Raw genomic sequence first — 24,842 nt, 5'->3', positions numbered from 1 at the left:
TTTTTACTGGGCACCACCAAGAAGAGTACAGCTGTCTTTCTACTCCTCTTTTCTTACTCCCATCAGGAGGTTATATGGCATTGCTGAGATCCCCTGCGCCTTCTTGTCTCCAGGCTAAACCATCTCAGCTCTTTTCAGCCTCCCCTCATCTATCAGATGCTTCAATCTCCTAATCAACTTCGTGGCCCTTCACTGGACCCCCTATAGTACGTCCCTGGCTTTATCACTAGGAATTCTTATTAGTTATCAAGTCCAAGGATATTATTCCTTTTAACTATATATTAAAGAAAAAAAGTCTTACGTGGCTGGCGAAGCAACAAACCGGGAGTTCTGGAAATCAGATGGCTTCTGGGCGTCATGTTTCCAATGCTGTCATCCAGGGATGTAAAAACTGATTAACAAATAAGTTAAGAAACACTCTTTTACACAAACTTTCAGGTCTACGTAACAACAACAACAGTTCTATTGTGAACGCCTGGAAAGGAAGAACGTTTTGGTGGGACTGAAATCTAATAAAAATTAGAAATCCTGTCTTTCAGACTACATCAGAAAGCCCTACTTCTAATCCTGAATTAGGTCATAAAATGTTTCACCAAAAGCTTAAAAGCTGGAGAGCTAGAAGGGACACTCAAAATTCAGAAACATAAGCGTAACAGGTCTGGGATGTCTTGGTCCTTGTAACTGCTTGGATTAAAGAGAGTACTTCTGCTCCGTGAGGAGCTGCTATATCCTGCATAAACCACAACAAGAAAATCCAAGCCTGAATGCTTTAAGGAAGTTTTCTATCTTTCCATTCCATGATGCTGATGGCTTTAACAAAAAGGCCTCTGTTGCTCTACTTTGCCTCCTCCTGTCAGCAACCAACTTCAATGCTCTAGGTACGGTTTATTAAGAAGCAGCGGTGTGAAAGTTTCAGCGGCCTCTCTCATGTCAGTCTCCAGGAACATTAATTCTCAACAACAACATAAACAAGTCCAATATCTCACTAGTTTTATACAGCTTACAAAAAAAAACTACAAACAACCAACAACTAACAGCATAAGGATGGGCACGCGTAATGTATTCCTTTGCTGACACAATGACAAAAACCCACCTTTATATTAGCTGCCGAATTAAGTATTTCTTCTTATTGTAAATAAGTGAGGGGGAAAAAAAAGTTCTGTGAAAATTCAGATCTATGTATGTGCACATCTCTTGCTACTGCTGTGGATGGTAAGCTACAATACACCGAATAAACACAATACCATTGTAACAAAAAATACATGCAAAAGAACATAAACTCACAAAATTAAGACATAACAGATTGAAGAAAACTCAGGTATGGAGTCAGCTACTGCTCACATAGGTTATTGTCAGCCTAGAGAACTGAGTTTGTAAGCCCATGAAAAACGGTAAAAACACCATGCTACAGAAAGGAGGGGGGTAATAAAACATCTCAGCAATCATACTGGCCCAGAATCAAAATAATCAGTCTAAATATAGTCAAGAAATGACTATACGAGTATTTTGACAGCCTCGTACTTCCCTGAAGTCTAGCAAGTAATCCATTCTGAGACATCACTACAGATGCTTTGACAAAGTTTGAGATTCATGTAAACAACAGGGAGGATAAAGGAAGGGAGAGAGAATTTCCACTCAGAAGAAACACCACTCAGTGAAAAGGCAAGCAATCGCATCTTTTGGCTCATTCCGATGTTTTCCTGTAAGGGTCAAGTAACGTGTTGTGGTGCTGAAAACACAATGTTTTTCTAAAGGAAACTCACCCAGATTTCCTAGTCACAATTTCTGTCAGCCGTTAATATCCCTCCCTTCTAGCTTTCAGATATTGCAATCATAGTTCTGTTTTTGAACTTTTCTCCTCCTTAAGGCATAAAAGTACCACATAGAAAAGAGACTAGGCTATGGAAGAAGACAAAACGCAACTGCTCAATAGCAAAATTCACTGCAGGATACCTCACAAATCAGGTAATTTCAAAGTATTTTTAAATATTACTCACTTTGAATAGGTATAAAACAAGGAGTAATTCTTGTAATAATCTTAAATGGCAAAAAGCTTGCTCTGTATTCGAAAACCCTTCCCACCATGCTCGAAATGAAGGAAGCGGCAGGAATGCCGGTACTTCACGAACACAGCAAGCAACAGTTAAACGGACGAGAAAGCCTTTACATAAAAAGGATACCAGAAGCTCTTTTCTGAGAGCTCTGCTTTCGGCCAGGCCTGGCCATCTCCGTGTCGCGGGGCGACAGCATATCTCCAAACCCACTTCTAGAAAACAGCGACACAGAGGCAGAGTAAGCAAATGAAGGCAAGCAAAGCATGCGACGAGATTACGACGTTACTCCTTCCTCTGGTGGGGGCCCCAGAGCCGGCTGCAGGGCTCCAGGAGGGGTCTCACGGGAGCAGGGCTGATGGGGATCCCCCCACGCCCCCCAGCAGCGGCCCCGTCCCCGCCCCGCACCTCTCCATGGCCCGGCTCCTTCCCTTCCCTTCCCTTCCCGCCCGGGCGTTGGGCGCGGAAGCCGAGGCCGCCCTTCCGCCGGGGGCGGGGCCGCCCCGCGCCTGCGTGCTGCGGGCACGGCGGGGTGGGGGCGTCCCGTCGGCCGTCCGCCGGTGGCGGGGCCGTGTGTCAGGGGTTAAAAATAAAGCGCACACACACACACACACACACGTTTCTGATTCTGAGAGCTCGCGGGGGTCGGCCTGCAGAGGAGGAGGCTGTGGGGAGACCTCGCTGAGCTTTTCAGGACAAGGGGGAGTGGTTTGGGGCTGAAAGAGGGGAGGTTTAGAGGTTAGGAGGAAATTCTTCCCTCAGAGGGTGGTGAGGCACTGGCACAGGCTGCCCAGAGCAGCTGTGGATGCCCCATCCCTTGGGGTGTTCAAGGCCAGGCTGGATGGGGCTTTGGGCAACCGGGTCTAGTGAGTGACATCCTTGCCCATGACAGGGGGGTTGGAACCAGGTGATCTTTAAGGTCCCTTGCAACCTGAGCCATTCTGTGATTCCTGGATCCTATGAACGTGATTAATCTGTCACTCAAAATGTTTCCTTCCTCAGCTAGAGCCAGCCAGCGTCTGCTCCTTGCCAAACCGGGACAAGACTCTGATCAGCAGCTTGCATATGAGTTTCTGCCTTGCTGCCTTCCCTCAGAGCACCTCAGGCTTCTGCCATCCACGTTAAGAGAGAAGCAGCAGCCGTGCAGGGTCACTCAGTTCTCAGCACTCAGGGCAAGCTAACAAAGGCATGAAGCTGCCTCTTCCCTTCCTCCTCAAGAAAAGGTTTTGCACATTCGTTAACTACAGGAAAATAATCGGGACAGATGCTACCAATAGTCCATTTACTTACACTTTGGTACAAGGAAAACTGTCTACGTAGCATTTTTAGTATAGACATGAAAGCAATGCATCTAAAAAACAGCTGCAAGAAGCAGAATTGCAAGACATCATCAGAAATGCCATAGCTTGCTTAAGACGCTAATGAAAAGTGGTGGCACCAACTCACAGTGCCTCACTGGAGCTGTTGGAGAGCCTAACCTAGGACGGCCTCACATGAAAAGGGAAACTGAGAATGCTGATGGAGCTCAGGTGTGCAGGCACACAAGCAATCAAGACCCTCAGAGAAGTGATGCTTCACCCAGGAATTGAAGTTCTGATGAAAAAATGTAAGCCTGAAGTTGCCTTTCTATCATGAAAGTGTGTCAGGCAACAACCTTCATTACTGCAGGAAAGCAGATACTAATACCAAGGAACTATTATAACCTGATGAAATACTACATACTTAATGCATTTTACTTCTTAACACATCCTCACAACACATATTGTTATTGTCTGTACTGTAGTGAGAAGTTCAGTGTAATGCACAGATTAGTATCTGGTTCAGTTCTTTGCTGCCAGCTCAAAATCTTGGGCTACTCCTATCTTAGGGCAGAAAACTGGAGGCAAGCGAGAGGTGTAGTAAGAGAGAAAATGCTTCCTTTATATACTCCTCAAGTTTATTCAAAGCAGCAACATGAAAACAAGGCAAAAGAAACAAGGCTGAAGGGAAAGTAAGAGGGCAGCATGCAGCACACATTTTTTCAAAAATAAATGAGTAAAAACAAAACACCACCACTTTAAATGAAAATGGAAGATTCAGGAACCTTGAGATAAGTTTTCTGAGTATATACAGCCTCTTCAAATGCAGGCTGGGGAAGCACCTTACAGTAATCAAGCTGGATCCAAGTAAGGGGTGTGCACAGGGGAGAATGGGACAAACATCTTGAGGTGTGTTTTCAGGCAGTATTTTTTTGACTACTGTCCCATTTCATTTATCTGACAAAGAGAAAAAGAAAAAAGGAGAAAAAAGCTAAGGAAGTCTGACGCAAGCACCTTACAGTTTCAAGTAGCAGAAGGCAATGCAAATCTTTAGCATGATATAAAGGACTTTGAATTTAAATTATAATTACAATTTATAAATACATCTCAACTTTCACATTTGTACCAACGCTGATCCTAATTGCAAACATGTTGTCATAATCTTGTGTTTACCAGAGGATGGTAGTGCTCCACACTTAACAGGCAGAATGAGCAATAAGACCTCATCAGCTAGCACTAACACAGACACTGCAGGTTTGTCACTAATGCCTAATGTTCCTCAATTCCCTTCTAACTTTCTATAAAGTTCACGGGGGTTTACAGGATGTACTAGATTAAAGTTCAGGATTACTTGTGTAATTTACGTGTAGTATAACTAACTCAAAACTCTGATTATGCTTTATAAAATGTTTGAACATAGTTGATAAAAATTACCCTAATGCATTGCTAAGCTGCAAACATGACATCTGCGTAAACAAAACTGTAGTCTTAATTTAGAACCATCAATACAATAGTATGAGAAAGTTCTTGTATGAAGTATGACAGCAGCATAACTGCATTAGCTAAGATTTCAGTGCAAAGAAAACCATGGAACCTACACCATACCTTTCCTCTTTTTATGAGAGGGAAGGTAGTCATAGAATTGTTGAGTGGTTTGGGTTGGAAGGGCCCTTAAAGCCCACCCAGCTCCAACCCCCTGCCATGGGCAGGGACACCTCCCACCAGACCAGGTTGCCCAAAGCCCCATCCAGCCTGGCCTTGAGCACCTCCAGGGATGGGGCACCCACAGCTGCTGTGGGCAGCCTGTGCCAGGGCCTCACCACCTTCTGAGTAAAGATTTTCTTCCTTATATCTAATCTAAATCTCCCTTCTTCTACTTTAAAGACAAAAGAGTGTCATGCTTTGGTTCAGTTTTCTTCTTAGTCAGAATGCATCCTTGGAAGTGTATAATTTTTAATCTTTTTAAAATTTGAGTGTAAGCAGTCTTTTTTCTTTAAATTAATCTCAAGAATGACGAAGTATTCATGCGTTTGCTTAGTATTAAAATACATATGATGAGACAAGTTTTTTTTGGGGTGTGGGGTCTCACCTCAAACTGATGTTGATTCCTGGGCCTACTCTTATAAGGAAGGTGAACTAAACTTTTTTATTAAAAAGGAAATGTTAACAATTTCATAACTGTCATTTTGTGTGTGAAAATCATGACAATAGTGCCGAAGGCCTGTGCTGTATTGGCCCTGTTACAAGCAGCAAGCACAGTTTATGAAAGCTGGGATTTCACATTTAGATTTGTGTCCTGCGTGACAGTGAAGTTACTGAATCCTCCCTGGTAAATTTAGAAGGTAAAGATGCCACATACGTGGCACGAAAAGGTAACGTATACTGACCAAAGAAATAACTATAACTTCTACTATAATTTCAATCTAATTCCAAGATTGCTGAAGCATTTCCCCCCGCCACCCTCCAAGATACAGTAGCCAAAAAAATTGTATGAATTAATTCAAAATTACACTTTTTCAAATGGAAGTGTTCATACCAAACACAGTCTCGAAGAAAACAAATCCTGGTGGCCACAAATTTTCTTAAAACAATGAAACTTGGGTTTGTTACACAGAACTAAGTATTTCTTGAGGCTGAAGTGAGTGCACTGAAACGATGAAGACATTCTTTTCTCTCCATAAAGAATATCTCATTGAAAACAGGAAGCCACCCTCTGCCTGATGATTCAAAATTCTGAAAATAAATGGTTCTGGAGGGTATTGAAAGAGACAAAAACTCTGCACTTATCTGATGTTTGAAGCTCAAATACTATAACGCTGAGAACAGAAGACAACAGCTTTGCTTATACTTCAAAACAGAATGTAAGGTTTGCTACAAGCATCATTCCAGACTTTTGCTTTATAGAACAGAGAAATTAAATTAGATTTTAAGAATCTTCAAGTTGTTCATAAACCTTTCAAAGTGGAAGGTGCCTGAGACTCAGAAATGAGAACCTAAGAGCTCTGCTTTTCTAATGCTACCTTTGAGAACTACATACAACTGCATTTTGTTACATGTTTGAGCAACTTCTTTGCTTTCATTATCCTCCCCATACGCAGACAAGAAACAATGGCTATAAATTGAAGTATAGGTTAATGCTGCTGGGATAGCAGTTTAACTTTGGATTAAAAGCTCTCTTTCTACACTGATGTTTCGCTATATCTTCAAATTACATTTCAAAAAGAGCTTCAGAGAGCTCTATACAGACTACTGTCTTTGACAATTGAAGTCTAAAACTAAATTTCTGTTGTTATTAAGTCTACGCTGAAGCCTATCTAGAAGTAGTTCATTATTGTGGGAGAGTTTCCCCCCCTCAAGCTATCCCCCAAATTGGCAAAGACTAGAAAATTTTGGAAGAAAAGCTTGATTCATCAATACTTTTTTTTTTTTCCTTAAAGAGAAGAAAATCCTCGTCTTCTGTGTTTAACCATGAGGAAACAGCAATTCTAATTACAACAGTACAGGAGAAAAACACACAGCTTTAATCAAAATTCCATCAATATTCTCCTCCCACCTTCCCGTTCTAGCATTGCAGTATCGGTACATGCTATGAAATGAACTTAACATCTAACTCTACAACACTTTTCCAGAAGTTAAGTTTCCTTACGCAGAAGAACAGCAGTAGTTTGAGTTTACAGTGCATTCATTTGGGCATCTGAAAACATCTTGCAGTCTCAAAATATTCCCTTAAGTTAGGCAAGTAGACATTCATTTCACAGAATACTTTGAGAATGAAGAAGGGCATTAGTAACAAGTTATAAGAAATAAATTTATACTGGAAAGTTCTAATAGGAAGAGTGCAATTCCATTAAATACTTTTATATTTCAGAAGATAAACACTACTTTTTCCACAGAAAGCTCAGACATTTAAATACTGACATAAACCAATTTCAGATTAGGTTGGAAAAAAAAGCAGTCAACCTCTCTGTGCACTGTAAGCATTACCTAACTTTATAGGCCATAATGCACATGTATTAACACTGAATTTGGAAAATTACTGCATTAGTTTTCTGAAAATATGAATTATGCAGGTTTTCATCCAAAGCTTTATGAGAAATGTTCTGTTTCTATACAAGTAGTTCAAGCGTGAACTTCTTAAGCATTGGTAGACAAAACGGTTATCCTGAAGACGTGCAGAAGTTTTCAAAAAAAATTTCAGCAGTCAGGATTCTTTCTTAGAATTAACTGCTTACATAGTTTCAATTCCTGTGAGGAATGTTCCTTCCTCAGTGGGAAGTTTCTTATGCTGCAGTCACTTAGATAAGATTATTTCATGCTTTTTTCCTTACACTTCATGTCCGTCACTTCTCAGCATCATTTTATTAGGCATCTTCCCTTTAACAACTGGGAGTCCCTTCCCTTGAAGCCTGATTAAGTTTTCAAGGAGAAAAATACTGTTCTTTATTTGTTACCTGAGTTATGATTTAATGATTTTGCAAGTCCGGCCTGAGCTCTAAATATTGGAGAATACGTGTATATGGTCTTTTTTTTTTTTTAAAAAAGCAGAATCTTTAGATGATTAAGCCTCGAGTTTCTGAAAAATGTTACTTCCTGGAGCTTGAGGTATTTCTCCAAACTACCTACCTCTAATGCTGAGGAATTGTATATTCACTACTCCACAGAGCAACGAAGAATGCTTCCGTACAGAGCTTTCAGTACAAAGCCTGATGTTCCCTATGATCAGTAGTCTGGCTGGACACTGAGACCAAACAAGGGCCCAGGGCCCCCTCTGATGTTATTAAAGATTTTTCTCTGCCTCCCACCCACTGCCATCTGTACAGCTGCCTGGAACAGAAACATGTTCTAAAACACAGATAAACTGACAACTGGGACATAAAAGTGTAAAAAGACCTGAATAAGCAAATGCTGAAAGTGAAGGGAGGAAAACCCGATTAGCTCATCAAGGAGGTTCATGGAGGAAAAAAAAGAAAAACTATAGCATCCAATGCTCCAGCCTAGTCTACTCTGGGGATCAATCAGGATGCAAAGTGTACCAAATGAATTTTATGGGGGATCATCAACAACATGTTCTGTTTTCCAATGAGAAATGGAAAGCAATTTCAGTCTTAAGTGTGATTCTGCACAGTGAAAGACTATTATCTCCATGAAGTAATGGTGGTGACTGAAAATTATGAGTAGAAAGGATCACCTGGGCTCCTCAATTCACTCTGGGTAACAAAGTATCTCAAAACTTACTGGTTGATTTTGCAGGAATGGATTAGAACAAGCTTTGATAATTCTGTGTCAGAGAAAGAAGAGGTACCAAGTATTTGGGCATTACAATTTTCAAAAGCACAGCCAAGATCAGGAGATCATCCACAGTCCACGCATTCCACTTCACGGTCCAACAGTGTTAAGAGATATAAGTCTGCACAACTACACTTAATACTCCAAGAAGGCTCTTCTGCAGATTTCCTTGAAACCAAATAAATTTAGTTTAATCATCCAGAAAGATCATGTTTTCTCCCAAGACACATTTTTCTGTTTAAATCTACACTTAGTCATTTTTAACAACTAATTCTTCCTGGAAAGAAGGAAAATAGCGGGCAGCATATCCTCAGGTTCCCAAAACAGCCACTGATGGACTAACTTTTAAAGACATACTTTTCTTAAGACATACCTAAGACTTTCTCCCCTACATTAGAACTACAATATTCCATGTCTAAAACAGTAAATGGAGTTTAATTCGGTCAGAAATTCATCCACCCTAGCACATGATGCTATTGAAAGTATCTATGGGATGTATTTGTCAGAAGACAAAGTCGTAACAAACAGTTCCTTTTGGTCCTATGATGTATGAGTCTGCACTGTGCAACAGATTTAAATCAATATTTACTGGCACTACTAAAACACAAAACATTCAAGTAGTATATAACTGTAATGCAAGCCCTTGCATGGCAATCCAAATTTATTGAACTACTGATGCTAAGTCATACAAAATTGCACCACTTTAATTAAGGCTTTTAGTTTACATTTGGCCACCTCAAAGCAGTTGTAACATTAGGTTGGTCAATTTAAATACTGTGGCTCCCTGTTGGATATACACACAATCTTTACACCCAAACGTTAATGCATACAAAGCAACAAGGCATTGTTAAATAAATCAGCAAAAGTTAATTACTGCAACTTAGGCCCTGTGACCAATTACACATGATTAAAATTACTTCCCACATTCACATCCACAGTACTCTTCCACCATTTAACATCTCAACCAAAACGTTACACATGTAAAACAATCACTAACAGGCAAAAGTACTAAACCTGTATATTTGGTATTGCAAATACACTTATGCATGAGCAAGCAAGGGAATTCACAGTGAGAATCTACAGCTGCAGAAGCCCGAAAATGATTTACAAAAAATTGTTAAATCATTAAAAAATCGTTTTAAAATATACACTTCTTGTTGTAGACCCCCACTGTACACACAACTATAAACATTGTTCCCTATGTAAACAAGGAAAAGGAAACATACAATAAAAGGTTGAAAAGTCTGGACATTTCCTTCCCAACAGATATTAAAGGCCATGTCTTTAGTCAGACGTTATACTGAAAGGACTCTTAAAGACTAGGTCACTGTCTCCACAGGTTTTTCCTAAAATTAAAAAACTATATAGCTGTTGTGTTAATCAAAGCGCTTTTGTACAATACAATGATGATGATCCTGTATTTCTTTAAAAAAGTTACAATAAGCTACAAATACCGATGAAGCAAAGTTATCTGGAGTAGTCTATATAGGAGCTCTTTGGACTTTCTTTTATTATGCTAAAATAGTGGTGCTTTTAGGATTTACATTATTGTACTCTCCAATAGAAAGTGGGGATTGTTGAAGTATACAGTACACAGTTTTCATACATGTACAACATTGGTGGATGAACAATGTCTCTTATCAGTAATACTGGATGTAGGCTCTGGTTTTACCAGTTGCATACACTTAGAATATTTATAAGTAAAAATCTCTCGTGACACTGGAAAGTGATTAGAATGTGCAAACTGATGTAGTAGCTTTCATCCATTTCTCAAAGGGTACCACCACAGGAAAGTCCATTTAAGATGTTGGTAGGTTTAATAAAGTTGGAATGCTGGCACTGTTGAATTGGGCAACAGTTCTTCAGACCTGTAACAACGCAACAACAAGTTAGTAATAACAACAACTATTCGTCATTGTTCTTTAGTTAATACAAGTAAAGCTGACACTAACAAAGTTCTTAGTAAACAGACTTAGAAAATAACCTAATCACTTCTCCTCTAGTACTGTTATCTCTAGCGAACAATTACAGTAACAGATTATCTCAGTAAATAAAACTGAGCTGGGATGCATATGGTAATCCAAGCTGAACTGTGGAAGCAATATTTGATGAGCAGTACTAGTTTTGGTTACAGTAAGACAGTTCCAGTAGCTTTAAGAAACACATTTGGAGGATCAAAGCTCTTATTTTGAAAGCCCTGTTAAGGAAAGGCAGCAATCATTTCTGCCACCCTCAGCTAATGCTTTTGGAACCCTCTCAGCTCTACTTTGAATTGATCCCAGCTGTTCAATTTTTTTTTTTTTTTAAAATCAATACCAAAGAGTTAAACATAGTACTACCTGATTTTTAATACAAGCCTGCAAGAACACAAGCAGTGAAATTTCCTACCAGGATTCTCCAGTGCAGGAAATACATCTGTTGGATGATAAAATAATGGATTGTTGCACTGAAGCAACTGAAAAATTCTAAAACTGAAAGGAATTGAGATGAACAGGTAACTTACATAATGTCAGTCATGAAAGACAGCTGCCTGTACTAAGGCTTGGAGGGGGAAAGGGGGAAACAACCTGTCCAAGAACAAGTTGCAGAAAATAGATTCATGCCTGGTGGCTTAACTTCTGAAAAAACTTGCTGAAGAGGCAGGCCGGAGCTTGCTTGAGCCTTCAACTGAATTCTTAAAGCATGGTTTTAGTCAGGCAGATCATTAGCCAACTGCTACAGGGCAAGAAATTAATCTAATAACCAACAGCTCCAGGTCAAATATTTGGAGTGTTACAACGATCACTTCATCATTCTCTTCCAAATGTACTAATCATAATACAGTCTATAAAATATCCATATGGTCCAAAGAAAGCAAGATAAATTCCTATGACATCATGCAAATATGAGGATGAGTTTGAAGCAGGAAGTGACGTTTTAGTATGCGAACCACAGTATTTTAGTGTGTACTCCTGCAATTAAGATCTTGCAGTATTTCTATCAGCCTTCAAAAAATTAAAACCCCATGCTTCCAAAAGCTAAGTTTCAGAAGCATCAGGACAAACATGATTAATGAGCTTTACTGACACCTTAAAGCTTCTGCACTAGAGAAGCTACCTTTTTTTTTTTTTTTATAAAACCAAAACACACGTTTAAAAGGTTTACCTGGCTCAGAGCTACAGTACAGCTATGCATTAAAGTAGCTGACATGACGACTTTTTGCGTGCTTTTCCAGGCACTGGAGTTTTTCTGTTAATTTGTCGCACAAGGTCATAAAAGATCTGTGAATATAAAAGTCGATTACTTATTGGAATTCACAAGCTTCTCTCATAACCTTAACCCTTCAGTCTTCACACTGTTTTCAGATACTCAAGAACCTTTTTTCACTCAGAGGGCGGTGAGGCCCTGGCACAGGCTGCCCAGAGCAGCTGTGGATGCCCCATCCCTGGAGGTGCCCAAGGCCAGGCTGGATGGGGCTTTGGGCAGCCTGGTCTGGTGGGAGGTGTCCCTGCCCATGGCAGGGGGTTGGAGCTCGGTGGGCTTTAAGGGCCCTTCCAACCTGAGCCATTCTATGACTCTAAGAACCTCTACAAATATTTAGTTAACACAAAGATGGAAAGTGAAACTGTATACTTAACACCTGTTTATTTTCTATTTCTTAAGATAATTGTCTGCCAAGGGTTTTCCAGTTTCAATAAAGCAAACTGGAATGACAGCTGTAATCTGAACACATTTAAACTCTGGGCCAAATTTATCTGAAAACGCATGATATATGGCCACCATGATCAACTAGTATATGCTATTTGGATTTTCACACCGAGGTCAAGGAACAGGACGTAACTTTCCTTTAACTCAAATCACTCACTGTAAGGACACTCTTTTGAAGAAAGTTCTGGTAAGTTTTAACTACTACACATTTGCATTTTAACTGAAGTAAAGAGTATATTCAGTAATACTCTCTAGTCTTTGAGTAAGATCGTGCTTTTCCGGATACTTTAGAAAGTACTAAAGTCAGTCAGTAGCCTCTATAGGACTACAGCACGACACAAGCAAAATGTTTCCTAGAAAAATAAAGCATAAAACTCACACTTTGAGTCTCCTAGAATTTTAATTAGACTATAGTTTTGCGGAAAGGCTAATTTAAGACACTTATAAGCAGTACAATTAAACAGCGTCTGTTTTGTTCATAATTGAAATTGTTCCAATTATTTCTGCGTCTCTTAAATTAAGTCCTCATACTAAAGCCATCCGAGCAGATTCCTAGAGCACTGGTTGCAAAGCAGCACGCTTTCCAACAGAGGCTTTTAGTGTTTGATGGAAATAAGCTCCAGTTTATTAACCATATGACTTCTATACAGTTAAGCAAATTGATTTTTAAGAAAAACTGTGTAGTTTCCAGAAAAATCCCAACTAATTAAACAAACATTACCCATTTTTAAAATGAGCTGTGCTTAAAAACACCACACTCATTTGATTACAAGCAAGTCTTGCACAGAGGTCCTTTCAACTTGAATGATACCGCCAACAATGTTTTCCAGAAGATGCAATGAACTGCGGGGTTTATCATAAAATTCAAGCCGTTTCAGGAACGTAAATATTAACACAGCCTCTTTTTTTAAGCATTTTTTGCATCTGTTTCTTTATGCTTGCACTCCCGCTGGATAAGAAGACATGAACTATGGCAAGTCCTAAAAGTGCATGCGTTTTACTGCGACACCTAGATCCTGCTGAATAAGTAAGCAGCTAGACACTAGAGAGGCTTTGCCTTCCTTTTTTCTTGCAGAGCACCTATTTAGGTCTTTTCTCCAACCAGCTGCTAATTTTGACAAAGCCCATGAGTTTTTGTCCCTACCATCTCAAGTAGTTCAATAACAAATAGCTTAAGTCCGATAGTTTTAGGATCTTACAGATCTTTCTGAGAAATGGATAGTCAAGTCAATGGATAGGGCTTGTATCAACTAGGGAAGGTAGCATGAAAAGCCTGAACCAAACAGAAATATTTAAACCAAATTCATATAATTTAAAGACTAGTTATACTAAAATTAAACATAATTCGAAAAAGTCTCAAGACAAAGATAGATACATCCCTAATATAAATATTTCACAGATTCTCATATTAATAGTGTACAGTTGTCCATTATAAAAACAGAATTATGAATAACATTTTTTCTTGACAAATGGTAATGTTTATCAAAACACTGTGTCCTGTTCTCATTTCCTTGCCACCCTCCTGTCCCATAGGTGTTGTGCCTTACCTCATTAACATTTATCTTTGATTTTGCAGAAGACTCTAAGAATGCACAATTATTCCATTGCCTTGCTAAGTTCTGACCTTGTTCCTTTCCCACAACTCTTTCATCTTCCAAGTCACACTTATTGCCAACCAGAATCATAGGCACCTAAAAGCGATTTAATACCGGAAAAAAAAACAACATTAAAATTTTGGAAAGGTGCAACATAAAACACCTGCAACCCAATCTGACTCCTTAGAAGATCCTGACTCCCAGAATAATCAAGTTCTCGTATAACTGAAACTTAAGTTTAGACCTCTGAGAGGCTTCAAATGAAGTGTCTGCATTTTTTTTGACTGCCATTTTGCAGGATACGGGGAGGGGGGGGGAGGGAATGGTTGGAGGATTCAGTATACTGCCAATTGATCAGGTTTCTCATGTTCTGAATGACCTGAGATCTGATCTGAGATTTCTGATTCTGAAATCAGAATCTGATTCTGAGATTTCATTTTTACATGCATGGCCACCACCTGTGAGTTTAAGACATGAAGTAGTCTACTCACAAATCTACTACAGGATTCCTACATGTTCAGAAATCCTAGGAAAAGTGCACTGTACTGAACAGCATGATGAAGGAGGTGATGCTAAAGCTCCTTCTACTATTCCTCTACTTCTAGCCTATCTGTACTCCTTCCAAGAGCAGTTTGCTCACGCAGTATTTATTACTAAGCTGATGCACACAGAGGAAAGAAACATGGTAGTTTACCAAAATCACCAACTACAGAAAACGTTAAATCGACTTTACAGCAAGAAATTTTTTTTTTTTTTAAATTATAAGGACACATGCAAGTTTTTCCCAAATTCAAGCGTTGCAACAAGGATTACAGTATTTTGATCTTTATTTTTCCCCCACTATGACAGCAAAATTTATGTAAATTTTGGTGAAGAGAACTGAAGTGGCACCTTGAAGCTCTCTATTTTTCTCTTGATACTATTCTCTTGATACTACTGAGGCTTTCAAGACTGAGGGGTGCTTGTTACAAAAAAATACAATTCCAACAGACACAACTAAAGAAAGCTTATGCTAATCAGAATAAAAGAAGCACGTAAATTACGGCTTCAAATATGCTCACAATTATCTTGATTTTAGTTCAAGTCTGTACAACATTAATTTGATACTAAAAAAAGACTAACTTAGTAGCTTCTGGATGGGAAAGGTACATGCAACTTAAATACTATCCTTTCAAGATGCATTTGTGATAACGGGTCATAAATCACTTCTAGAAGAAATACTCTGAATATAGACAAGACCTGCAGACACATATGCTTAATACAGTGCAAGGTGCTTTATAAGAGTCATAGTGAACTTCACTGAAATTGAAAGATTTAATACACTTTGTGTCTGCTAAGAGCTAAAGCACATAAAGATACTTGAAGTGAGGAAGGGATCAAAGTTTCCATGAGCACATTTATGAATGAGATATGTTATGAGCACAGTTATGGATCACAATATGATGAGCATACTTAAAGTGTTCATTGCTTACTCCCCCACCCCAAGGAAGTTTTTCTGTCTGGTGGCTACAACTTGCAAAGTGTCAGTTAAAAACAGTTTTACTGACGTTTCACATCTGAAATACTTTTTATAATTAATAAAAGTAAGAAAGGTATTCACTTCCGACAACCATTTAAAAAAAAAATCAGTTATAAACAAGAATGTTTTAGCCTCACTTTATAACCTTAATAATGTTAAGGGTTAAATATTGAAATTGTGTGGAAACAGTATGATCAAACTTACTTCCAAGAACACACAAAATATAAAGACTGCAGAACATGCAAGTTTAAAGATTACAGTACAATCTTCCGTAAGGACTTTGTGCTTTCAAAATACCACAAACAGTAAGCATATTATAACGAAAAATTGACTGTAAGTTTGAGACTTAATTGTATAGTGATGAAGGTAGAAATAGAGTTGCTTTAGAAATATTTTCTGCAGTACTACAGAATAAGGTTATATACAGTTTCAGGCAGAACATTTTAAAGGAAGAAATTAAATACACAGTTCTCTTTATATACCATATGTCAAGTTACAATTTTCCTCCTTTGCCTTAAGAGTTGCATTTCTGTACTATGTATCTGCTGGTTGATTTGTCTCTTAATTTAAGGCTTGGAACCTATCTGATCAAAGTGTATACGTTACAACATCCGCAAGAAGAACTCTAAATACACGTCTTCTGCATTTATAGCAATGCTTACATCATCAGTGTCTTTGACTCGAAGAATCTGTTCTCTTAGATCCTGCAAATCATTAAATGTGGACTGTGCTGTGATGGAATATACTAATGCAAAACCTTGTCCATTTTTCATGTATAGGTCTCTCATTGCTGTAAACTGTTCCTGTAATTAAAAAAGACACAGATCTTGCATTCAATTTGCACTTTCCTTACACAAACTGATGTATACTTCAGGTCACAAATGGATTACAAGTATGATGCATTTGTACTCCCCCCTCCCCCCCCTTTTTTAAACTGACCAATATTTTAACGTTTTATGGTAAGCATTAATGTAAATTAAGATACATTAAAATCAGTCTCAAGCTTAGAATATTTTCTAGGGTAGCTAAATAAACATCTAGATATTGCCAAGGCCTACAACCCTGGAAAGTCATCACAGAAACTGAAGTAATTTCAAAAGAAAGATCAAGAACAGAGCGCAGAAGGTACAGGATAGTCTGTAGATCACAGATGTTACATTCCTCCTGAATCCCTCCTTATATACCAACTCCTTCCTGTCTCCTGTTTATTCTTTAAAACACACTGCAAAGTAATCGCATCCGTTTCAGTCTCCATTTTGTAGTCTAGGCACTTCCTATGTCAAATTCTACTTTCATTTTCAAGGAGATTGAACAGAGGATAGAGATCCTCAACAGACCTGTCGCATTCCCTAGACTTTGGTGACAACTACGATATTGCGTATGAAGATTCACTGGTGCACCACACAGCAGCAGCATTAGGACTTGTTGCTGTTTGCAGGCTCTCACTAGTATGACTGTGCTAGCATTTTGTCTTTCTGGCATTGGTGGCTTTGCAATCTTGTGACTGATCACTCACTCACCTGGTCTCTTGTCTTACTTTATCATATTCCAGGAACTAGTTCATCAACTAAAAGTGCCTGATCTCAAACTAAAATTTCATTCCTCTTTAACTGTTCCAGGTCATGTAGCCCTTTCTAGTGGAGTGAAACTCAAGTATAATACAGGATTTATGAGACTAACAGAATTGTTTAAAAGTTCTATCTGCTTGTATATATGGCCTCAGCTGTAAAATCCAGTTACTTTCTTCTTTTTCTTTGTTTTATATGTTAATTTTAAACACAATTCCCCTAAAACTTATGGTTTCTTTTGTGAGGCCATCTCATCTGTGGTTGCATGCATTGAGCATGTTAATTTGACCTCATTATACCTCAGCTTTTGTGATTAGAGGCAAACTAATACAATGCAGTGCGAACATTTTCAGAATGACACCAGACACTTCAGTTCTGCAGCTGCAGTGGAAATTTTAGTTCAAGATTTATACTATATACTAAATATCCACACACAGATTTTGCATCTTTGTACCCAAAAGGTCTCTATTTTCATATATGTTTTCTTCTACAGCTGTACAGCTGTACCAAATACTGTATGTCAGATGAAAAGAAGAATATACTCCAAGAGAGCAGCTACTCGATCTTTCTGTAGTTTAATACAACCTTACTCTAATATGGAGTTTAAATAAATGATTATGGGACCAGACTGCTATTATAGTTCAGAAAACACATGCTATACTCCAAGAGTCTTGATTCACTGGAATCAATGAGTGAAATGACTGGTTTCAGTATATTTTGGAACTAAACAGGAAAAAAAAACTGACCAGTAAAGCATATGGTTTATGCTGACCCTTTGCATGAGTCCACATAAGCTGACTAAAGTGATACTATTTTTATCCCCGTGTTAAGAGTCCATCTCACAGACAATAGAAAAAGGAGAGGAGAAGAAAGCACTTTTTCTTCAGCAACAGAAATCAAAACTGAGTAACCATTGGGTCTAAATTTGCCTCTGGGCAATGTAAACTTAAAACAGCAGCAGAATCACTTTTAAAATGCTCTTAGTCTGATGTTTCCTCTGTTACAGAACATCGGATCACAGGAAACTTGCAATTCATTTTCTGTTGCAATACTCAACTTTTGTTGGAAAACAACTTTTATTCAATGCACTGACCACAGTTACTCTTTAGCAAGTGAGGAAGGAAACTTGCCATCATTCACATCCCTACAGTTTTTGATGGCTTTACCACAGTACATCAGTATTTGGGAAAATTGGTTTTACATACCGTTCCTGCAGTATCTAAGATTTCAAGCATACACTGTTGTGCATCTACTTCAACTTGCTGTTAAGAGAAAGAGACGGAGTTAGACTGTTTCCTCTTGTAACTGCCCTCCAAAAACACCACCAGTTGTGTGATTTTTATAAGCAAATTCATAATGCATAAAGCAACATAATGGCTTAAGAAGTTTATATGGAGATACACTTTGAAAACAGCAGGAGAAAGGTTTTCAAAGAGCCCCTGTGACATTTTCAAAAGCAGCCTCAGCAGCCAAGTACCACTTTGCAAAGTGATTAGGAATTTTTGATTATGAAAAATGAAGGTTGCTAAATTTGTAGTAACAGTTACCAGCAACTAACACAAGTCATTTCTACTTGTTCCAGGGATCATTCACAGAAAAGTCCAGGTGAAACCTACAAAATTGAATTGGCACACTAATGCTGATTTAATAGTCATTTAAATCAATAAGTGGTACACAACATACAATACACCAACCAAGCCACTGAGACTGATTTCCCAAAATTAAGCCTTTAGTGATACTAATTAGGATACTGATTCAGCTTAAAAATAGAAAGTTTAGGAAACCAGATCAATGTCTGCATCTATTTCAGAGTTCCCCTGTCTAGTTTCTACACCTCCCTGTATCCCCTAAATAAGAAAATGTCTTCCAGGGTAACAAAGGACATGGAAGTGCCCTCAAGCTGTTTCAAGCAAGCTGACCAGATTTTTTTTTTCCTTTCAACCTATCAGTACACTTCCTTTAGTTGTACTTCATGTAAAATTCCTAGTTGGCAGATGAACACTCAAAAAGAACTGTGTGTCCCCCATTCCTGATACACCCCTTATCACTAGCTTAACTTCAAGTTTTTCTTCTGTAACTAGACTAGAGCTTTGGGGGAAAAAGTTACTTCCACTCCTCTCATACCTCCCTCATGCCCCCCAGGAATAGAAATTCCTTTAATAGTCACAATTTTAGCATGTATTGCTGACAGAAGTATTCAAGCTAATTAAGCAGCACCCATTCCCTTGGGTTTGATGAGTAAATCAAGGCTAAGTTTCAAGATGCTCAATTATTTTACTCTGTTTTAAAATTTAGTTGCAAAGTTTTTCAAACCACATTCTCTCAACTTCACATAATGTTAAATCTAATTTTAAAGAACACAGAATTGCAACTGCCAAACAAATAAAAAAGCCACTTGAGTCAAGAAGCAAGTTAGAATATTACCTAGAGTGAAGAAAACAACAGCATAAAGTGTCATGCAGACTTAAGCAAAAAACTGGCTGATTTGAAAATAAGCGTACAAAGAGATATTCCTAGTTGTTTCATGACCAAAACCAAAAGAAACACTGTAAGATCTCTGGTAAAAAAAATCACTAGCAAAAGGCAAATTTCTTGAGATGGCTTCACTTTCTCAGACTCCACAGAACCATTCACTGGAAAAAATCATCCAACAAACATCAGAAATCTAATGTGACCTGAAGAATGCAAATATATAACAAGGGAAACATTTTACTTCAGAACAGGTTTTGAGTATTTTTGGAGTCATTTATTGCAGGGCCTTTGCTGTGTCAGACCCACTGAATATCACAGTTTCAAAATCCCTACTCCTCTAATATGACAACAACAAAAAAATAAGTTGCTACATATTTTTTTTTTACTGCCATTATGTCTTTAATAAGAGTTCTGGTCCTGTTTGAAAGCCCACACGCTCAAGTAAGACTTGAGTTTTTTTTCCAGCATACAGATTTCTATGAAGTCAAAGAAAACAAATGTGAAATTGTTTTGCTTTAATTCCTCTTCTGTTCAGAAGAGCTCCCGATAACTATAGCTGTAATGGCTGTTAATGTGCCTCTTTATTCTGACAAAAATACAGCCCCACTGCCGAAAGAGGACGTCCTGCAGTCTCGGCCCCATCCCTAGCTAGGGTTTGTGCACCTTTCCTCCTCTATATAGAAAGTAGTATTTCTATGGTCCCGTGGTGAGTTCCATCAGAGGATCAGTACAACTGGGAAGTAATTCAAGTAACAAAATGAAAGAGTTTAAGAAACGGACGCTGATCTGCTTCACCAAACGGTTAACTCTTTTGGTAGCAGTCCAGATGCAAGCCGTCTTAGCCTGGAATATTAATCATGGTCTCAGCTGAAACTGAAAAGTGAGCAATATGGAGATTTCAAGATAATGCAAGTAGAGTCAGGCCTTGCAGCCTGTCATGCTGAAGATGAGAAGAGAGGAACTAACAGGCGAGAGTGTTTGTTCATTTATGATAGGTTTGTGTCAACATATTAATAAAACAGCAGTCCGTCTAATGGAAGTGTATCAAGCTATCAGTGAAATTGTTAGAAGTACAGTATGTTTCCTCTTGTATTCTGAAGGTAAGCCTGAATTTGGTTTTAGTACATTTTCATAGTAGCAAAGACGTTTAGAGCCTTTGGAACACAGGTCCAAATCTGCCTGCAGACACTCAATATACAGCTGTATGTACCTATGTGCATTTGTATACAAAACCATAAATACATTACTATATTTATATGTAAGTATAAAATAATATATATGTATATATATTTATATAATAAAAATATTTGTGTTCATTTCTGACAAGTGATTGTTTTTTTAAACTGACAAGCCAGTAAAGTACTATGCCTAACTATTAAAAAGCTAATCTTGCATTACTCCTTTTAGACAGACTTCTCAAGAACAACTTCACATTTCAAACTTAAGTTACTAGATATTACATGACATTACCAGGCATACCCTTTTTGAAGCAAAAACCTCAAATATTTGACAACATCTACTGCAGCTTGAAGCAAGTATTTAAGTTCCTGTAACACAAGAACATCTTTGCACTTACCTTTCTGTAGGAATCTTCTATCGTAGGATCGTATTTTTCAACAAATATTCCTTGAACAAACTGTACAGTCTGCAACACAGAAGTTCATGTAAGATCCTTCTTGTATACTGTACAAAATGTCACAAATTACTGTTCTAGGTGTATATTCACTTATCCATCACAGTTTTGAAGGCAAACTAAGTGACTGATGACTATAAATGAAGTGAAATTACAAGAAGTTAGAGGCATATGCCTATTTGACTACGTATTGTTAGATAAAGTAACACTACACTTTCTTTTAGGCACTCATTTGGAGCATAGGAACTAAAGCATGCATTGATTTAAGGTTTGTCTAACTTTTGGAATCATTATTAGTTTTTAGTTGAACAGGATACCGTACAGCTGCATGGCTTTTACATTTGTATTTAGAACTACTGCATCTTTTACTACTTATCTGCCAGCACAGGAATTAGTCAAAAAATAACTGCCAGCATTTACTACTCCTAACTAAAGTCAATGAGATATTCCTGTATACCTAGCACGTAGGAGGTTTTTAGCCCAAGTGGAACTTTAAGACTCAATGGCCAAGTCAGAGCATGGACAGGTTCAAATCCAGACATGCTGCAGTAAGGTAAGCACGGAGAGGTGAAGGAAAAAGTTCTTTTATAACCTAAGATAATTTGTCACGTGTCTTCCTTTAGGAATTGCTTTGTAAAAGAATAGCTTCTACCTGATAAAATGGGCCTCTAGATCTTACTTTATGATAAGGTGCGCAATTAAACTGAAAGATGTAAAGTTCTCAGTTGAGCTGAAAACTTCATATTCTGTGAACGTTTTTAGTGCTAGCCTATGTCAGTCTGACTGCAACTTTTCTGTACCCATTTAGCTGAAACTCACAAGCTCTTTGGTGTACGGTCATCTACCTGCTACAGTTATTCACCCACTTGCAAGCACAGATATAGAAAACATGACAAACTTCCCATAAATATGCAGATGGATAGAAGTTATTTGCATTTAAAAAAATGAGTGTTTTGGACACTAACTAACATTAGGCAACCAGTACACCAGAGAACTTTCTAGAGACAGAAGTTACCAAGGCCAGGCACATGCCTGGCACAGTTCATCACGTTGGTTTCCCAAAGCAGCTTGATTTCCCACAAACCTATGCATGCCTGGGTTATCCAGTGAAGCCAGAGACCTTCATAATGCTTTGGTTATGCATTTTACTGTGTGGGATGGGCAACGATCTGAGCAAGCACCAGCAACCAACCACATCCAAAAATACCAGCATGCGAGAGTGCACCACTGGATGCGGATACACCCACAAAGTGCTGACAGACACACAGCAAAGGGTGTAGCCATTCTAGCCAGGAACCCTCGGCAGTCATTACTTATTTTTTTAACGTGAGTTTGCAAAAATAATGGGTTAGTAGAGAGTACTGGAGAAAAAGCAAGACACCAGAAATCTAAGAAAAACTTCAACTGCTTCATAGTACTTACCAGAGCAGACTTTCCAACACCTCCAGAACCAAGAACCACTAGCTTGTATTCACGCATGATGCAAGAGATAAATCGCCCTCAATACCTAAAACACAATAAATTATTCACCGTTTTTTTTCAACAGGATTGCTATTTTAGCATTACTACAGACACTGTTCGCTTGCATGTATAACAAGATATGAACAGTTAAATATTGATATAAAATTATAAAGGCAGGAGAGACACCATTATAAGCAGGCGTAACCTAAGCAGGATGTCACTTCAATTATTACGCAGTATGGACACTATGGCCACTTATTCAAGACAATAATGGTGATCGATAATACTTTTTCGCCTAGTGCAAGTGAAGTACTGCCAAGTGCTTCTTCTGAACAGGATTTTAAGACTTCAGGAAGAAGTTCTGTTATTCACGTGTTACTGTGTACAGTTTCAGACTCAAAACAGTACAGACTCGGAAATGTTTTTCAAATGGAGATTTTTATATCCTAAGAAACAGTACTTTGGAGAAAAGGCAAGAACAGATTAAGACTCTTTGTAATGAAGAGCTCAGTATTGTGATCTTGCCAAAATATCCCAGGTGTTTTGAAGGAAGTGCCCAAGTACCTGGCAGAGCTGCTCATACCTGCATGCTCACAGCACTCCCTCAGAGGCCTCTGGATGTATACATATCCTTCATTTATAGCACGGAGGAATTAGGCACAGAAATTAAATTTACTCCTATTCACAGGGAAATTACTTGTATCACAGCACACCACTCATTGATCTGTGTTCATCACAAGAACTTATACAAGCTTTTCTAGACAGGAAAGCAAGTCTTTAGCACCTCGGTGTGACTATTGCAGGGAGCATTAAGGTGATTCACAGGTTTCTCAAGAACTTTTTCCACTCACAAGAAGTTCCTTGCACTATGTATCTTGCAACAGGAGACCAAAGTCATTATCCCCAAGAGTCACTCAGACGCCTGAAGAGCTTGCAGTTTTCCAGCTGCATTCCCAGTACTGAGTATGTTTATCAGGTAAACAGCTGCTAATGCTCATTACCTATGGTACTGATGTAGCAATTCTAAAAAGTTTCACAGCTACTACATCCTCTTCTCAGCCATCCCCCAGACTTGTTTCATATCGCATAAGTCTTTGTAATTTCATATACATACACATGTGCAAGTGGTTTTGCTCATACAAACTGACTTGAACGAAACGTCTCCAGTTTCCTCTGAAAAACTGCACCACATCACTAAGAACATCAGTACTGACTAGAAAAACAGATAGGAAGCTTCTTTAGTGAACAGCATCTCTTCATTTGTGGCATCATTTACGTGGAATATCAGCCAGAGCTTGTATCTACTGGCTCCAAGTTTGATCAACATCCAGAAAGCACAACCTTGATGCCACAACCCAATTCACTAAGCAGAGTTTGATAAAAAGGCTTAAGGATTTTATTTTTTTAAATACATAGTGGCCATTTTTCAAACCACCAACTCTTAATGAAGCTACAACAGAAAGCTGCAAACCATCAGATAAATAGTATTTTCTCTCTCACATTACTGTTCTGCCATAAAAGAAATATTGAATAAACCCTACTGTAGTAAAGCTAACAGTTACTATTAATAAGAAACAATTATCCAAGTGGAGATGGCATATATTTTCTCATCCTGAAACACTTAAATGCCAAACGAAGAATCATTCAGAGATACTCGTGTAAGAAAATTAAACCTACCTCTTCCCACCAAGCAAACGTTTTTCAAAAAGAACAGCAGGATCCCAGAAGTTAGTATTAAAAAAATAATAAAAAAAACCTGCTTAAATCTGAGGACTGATTAATGTTCTGCTAGATACCTAAATGCAGTTATAACGACTGTGGTTTTACGACTAACTTGAAGCAACCAAAATACTATTTTGAGACCCTTCTTCTCCAAGAAGCTGGGAGTTGTGTGCTAGCCGGTGTGCCTACCTACATCTGCCTGCTGGATCTGCCTGCTCATCTTCACTGGAAGGTGACCTGGCAAAAACAGAAACAGGGCCACAGATGCTGGGGCAGGTCTTCGGGTTATGTGCACAAGAAAATGTACCCCTTACTGTCCTGCAGGCAACCAAGCACTGCTGCAGCTGTCACGCTGCAGGAGGAAGGTCTCAGTTCCTTTCCTGCACTGACTCCAGCATATACCAAACTGAGTTACCTGCTTTTGTATACTTTCCCTGCCTTTAGAAAGACAAAATCCTCCTCACCCAGAACCTTCCTGTAAAGAAAGGAAGCAGAAGCAAGGTAGGACAGTAGGACATAGCCCTCTCATCAGCAGTAACCTCACAGCATC

The 24,842-nt window shown here is 38.6% G+C and overlaps 2 protein-coding genes and 1 long non-coding RNA gene across 5 annotated transcripts in view; 1 reads left to right on the top strand and 2 right to left on the bottom strand.

Moving 5' to 3' along the window:
• Window positions 1-2,593, bottom strand: part of NUP107 (nucleoporin 107) — a 29,600-nt gene extending 27,007 nt beyond the window's left edge. Inside the window, exons 1-3 of one of the 2 annotated variants that reach the window (XM_080576183.1) lie at window positions 2,460-2,593; window positions 2,181-2,266; window positions 302-391 (exon numbers count right to left, since the gene is read on the bottom strand). In XM_080576183.1, the coding sequence (XP_080432309.1) occupies window positions 302-391; window positions 2,181-2,266; window positions 2,460-2,467 (184 nt within the window). In that variant the 5' untranslated portion in view covers window positions 2,468-2,593. Of the gene's footprint in view, window positions 1-301; window positions 392-2,180; window positions 2,414-2,459 lie in introns of those variants that run through there. The other variant, XM_080576182.1, reaches the window with a different exon arrangement.
• Window positions 2,594-2,735: 142 nt separating this feature from the next.
• On the top strand, window positions 2,736-9,576 carry LOC308187847. The gene is made up of 2 exons (XR_013944951.1): window positions 2,736-2,958; window positions 3,054-9,576. It is a non-coding gene; the product is annotated as an uncharacterized lncRNA (long non-coding RNA).
• Window positions 9,279-24,842, bottom strand: part of RAP1B (RAP1B, member of RAS oncogene family) — a 32,083-nt gene continuing 16,519 nt past the window's right edge. For both annotated transcript variants that reach the window (XM_080576214.1, XM_080576213.1), the window contains exons 2-8: window positions 22,532-22,616; window positions 21,053-21,121; window positions 18,210-18,266; window positions 16,099-16,239; window positions 13,870-14,013; window positions 11,780-11,895; window positions 9,279-10,503 (exon numbers count right to left, since the gene is read on the bottom strand). In XM_080576214.1, coding sequence (XP_080432340.1) covers window positions 11,809-11,895; window positions 13,870-14,013; window positions 16,099-16,239; window positions 18,210-18,266; window positions 21,053-21,121; window positions 22,532-22,588 — 555 coding nt within the window. In that variant the 5' untranslated portion in view covers window positions 22,589-22,616 and the 3' untranslated portion in view covers window positions 9,279-10,503; window positions 11,780-11,808. The remainder of the gene's footprint in view (window positions 10,504-11,779; window positions 11,896-13,869; window positions 14,014-16,098; window positions 16,240-18,209; window positions 18,267-21,052; window positions 21,122-22,531; window positions 22,617-24,842) is intronic.

Source organism: Anser brachyrhynchus (assembly GCF_964034855.1).
Source record: "Anser brachyrhynchus genome assembly, chromosome: 1".
Classification (NCBI taxonomy): Eukaryota; Metazoa; Chordata; class Aves; order Anseriformes; family Anatidae; genus Anser; species Anser brachyrhynchus.
The sequence above is the reverse complement of the archived record's forward strand: the minus strand, read 5'-3'. Positions and strand labels throughout refer to the sequence as shown.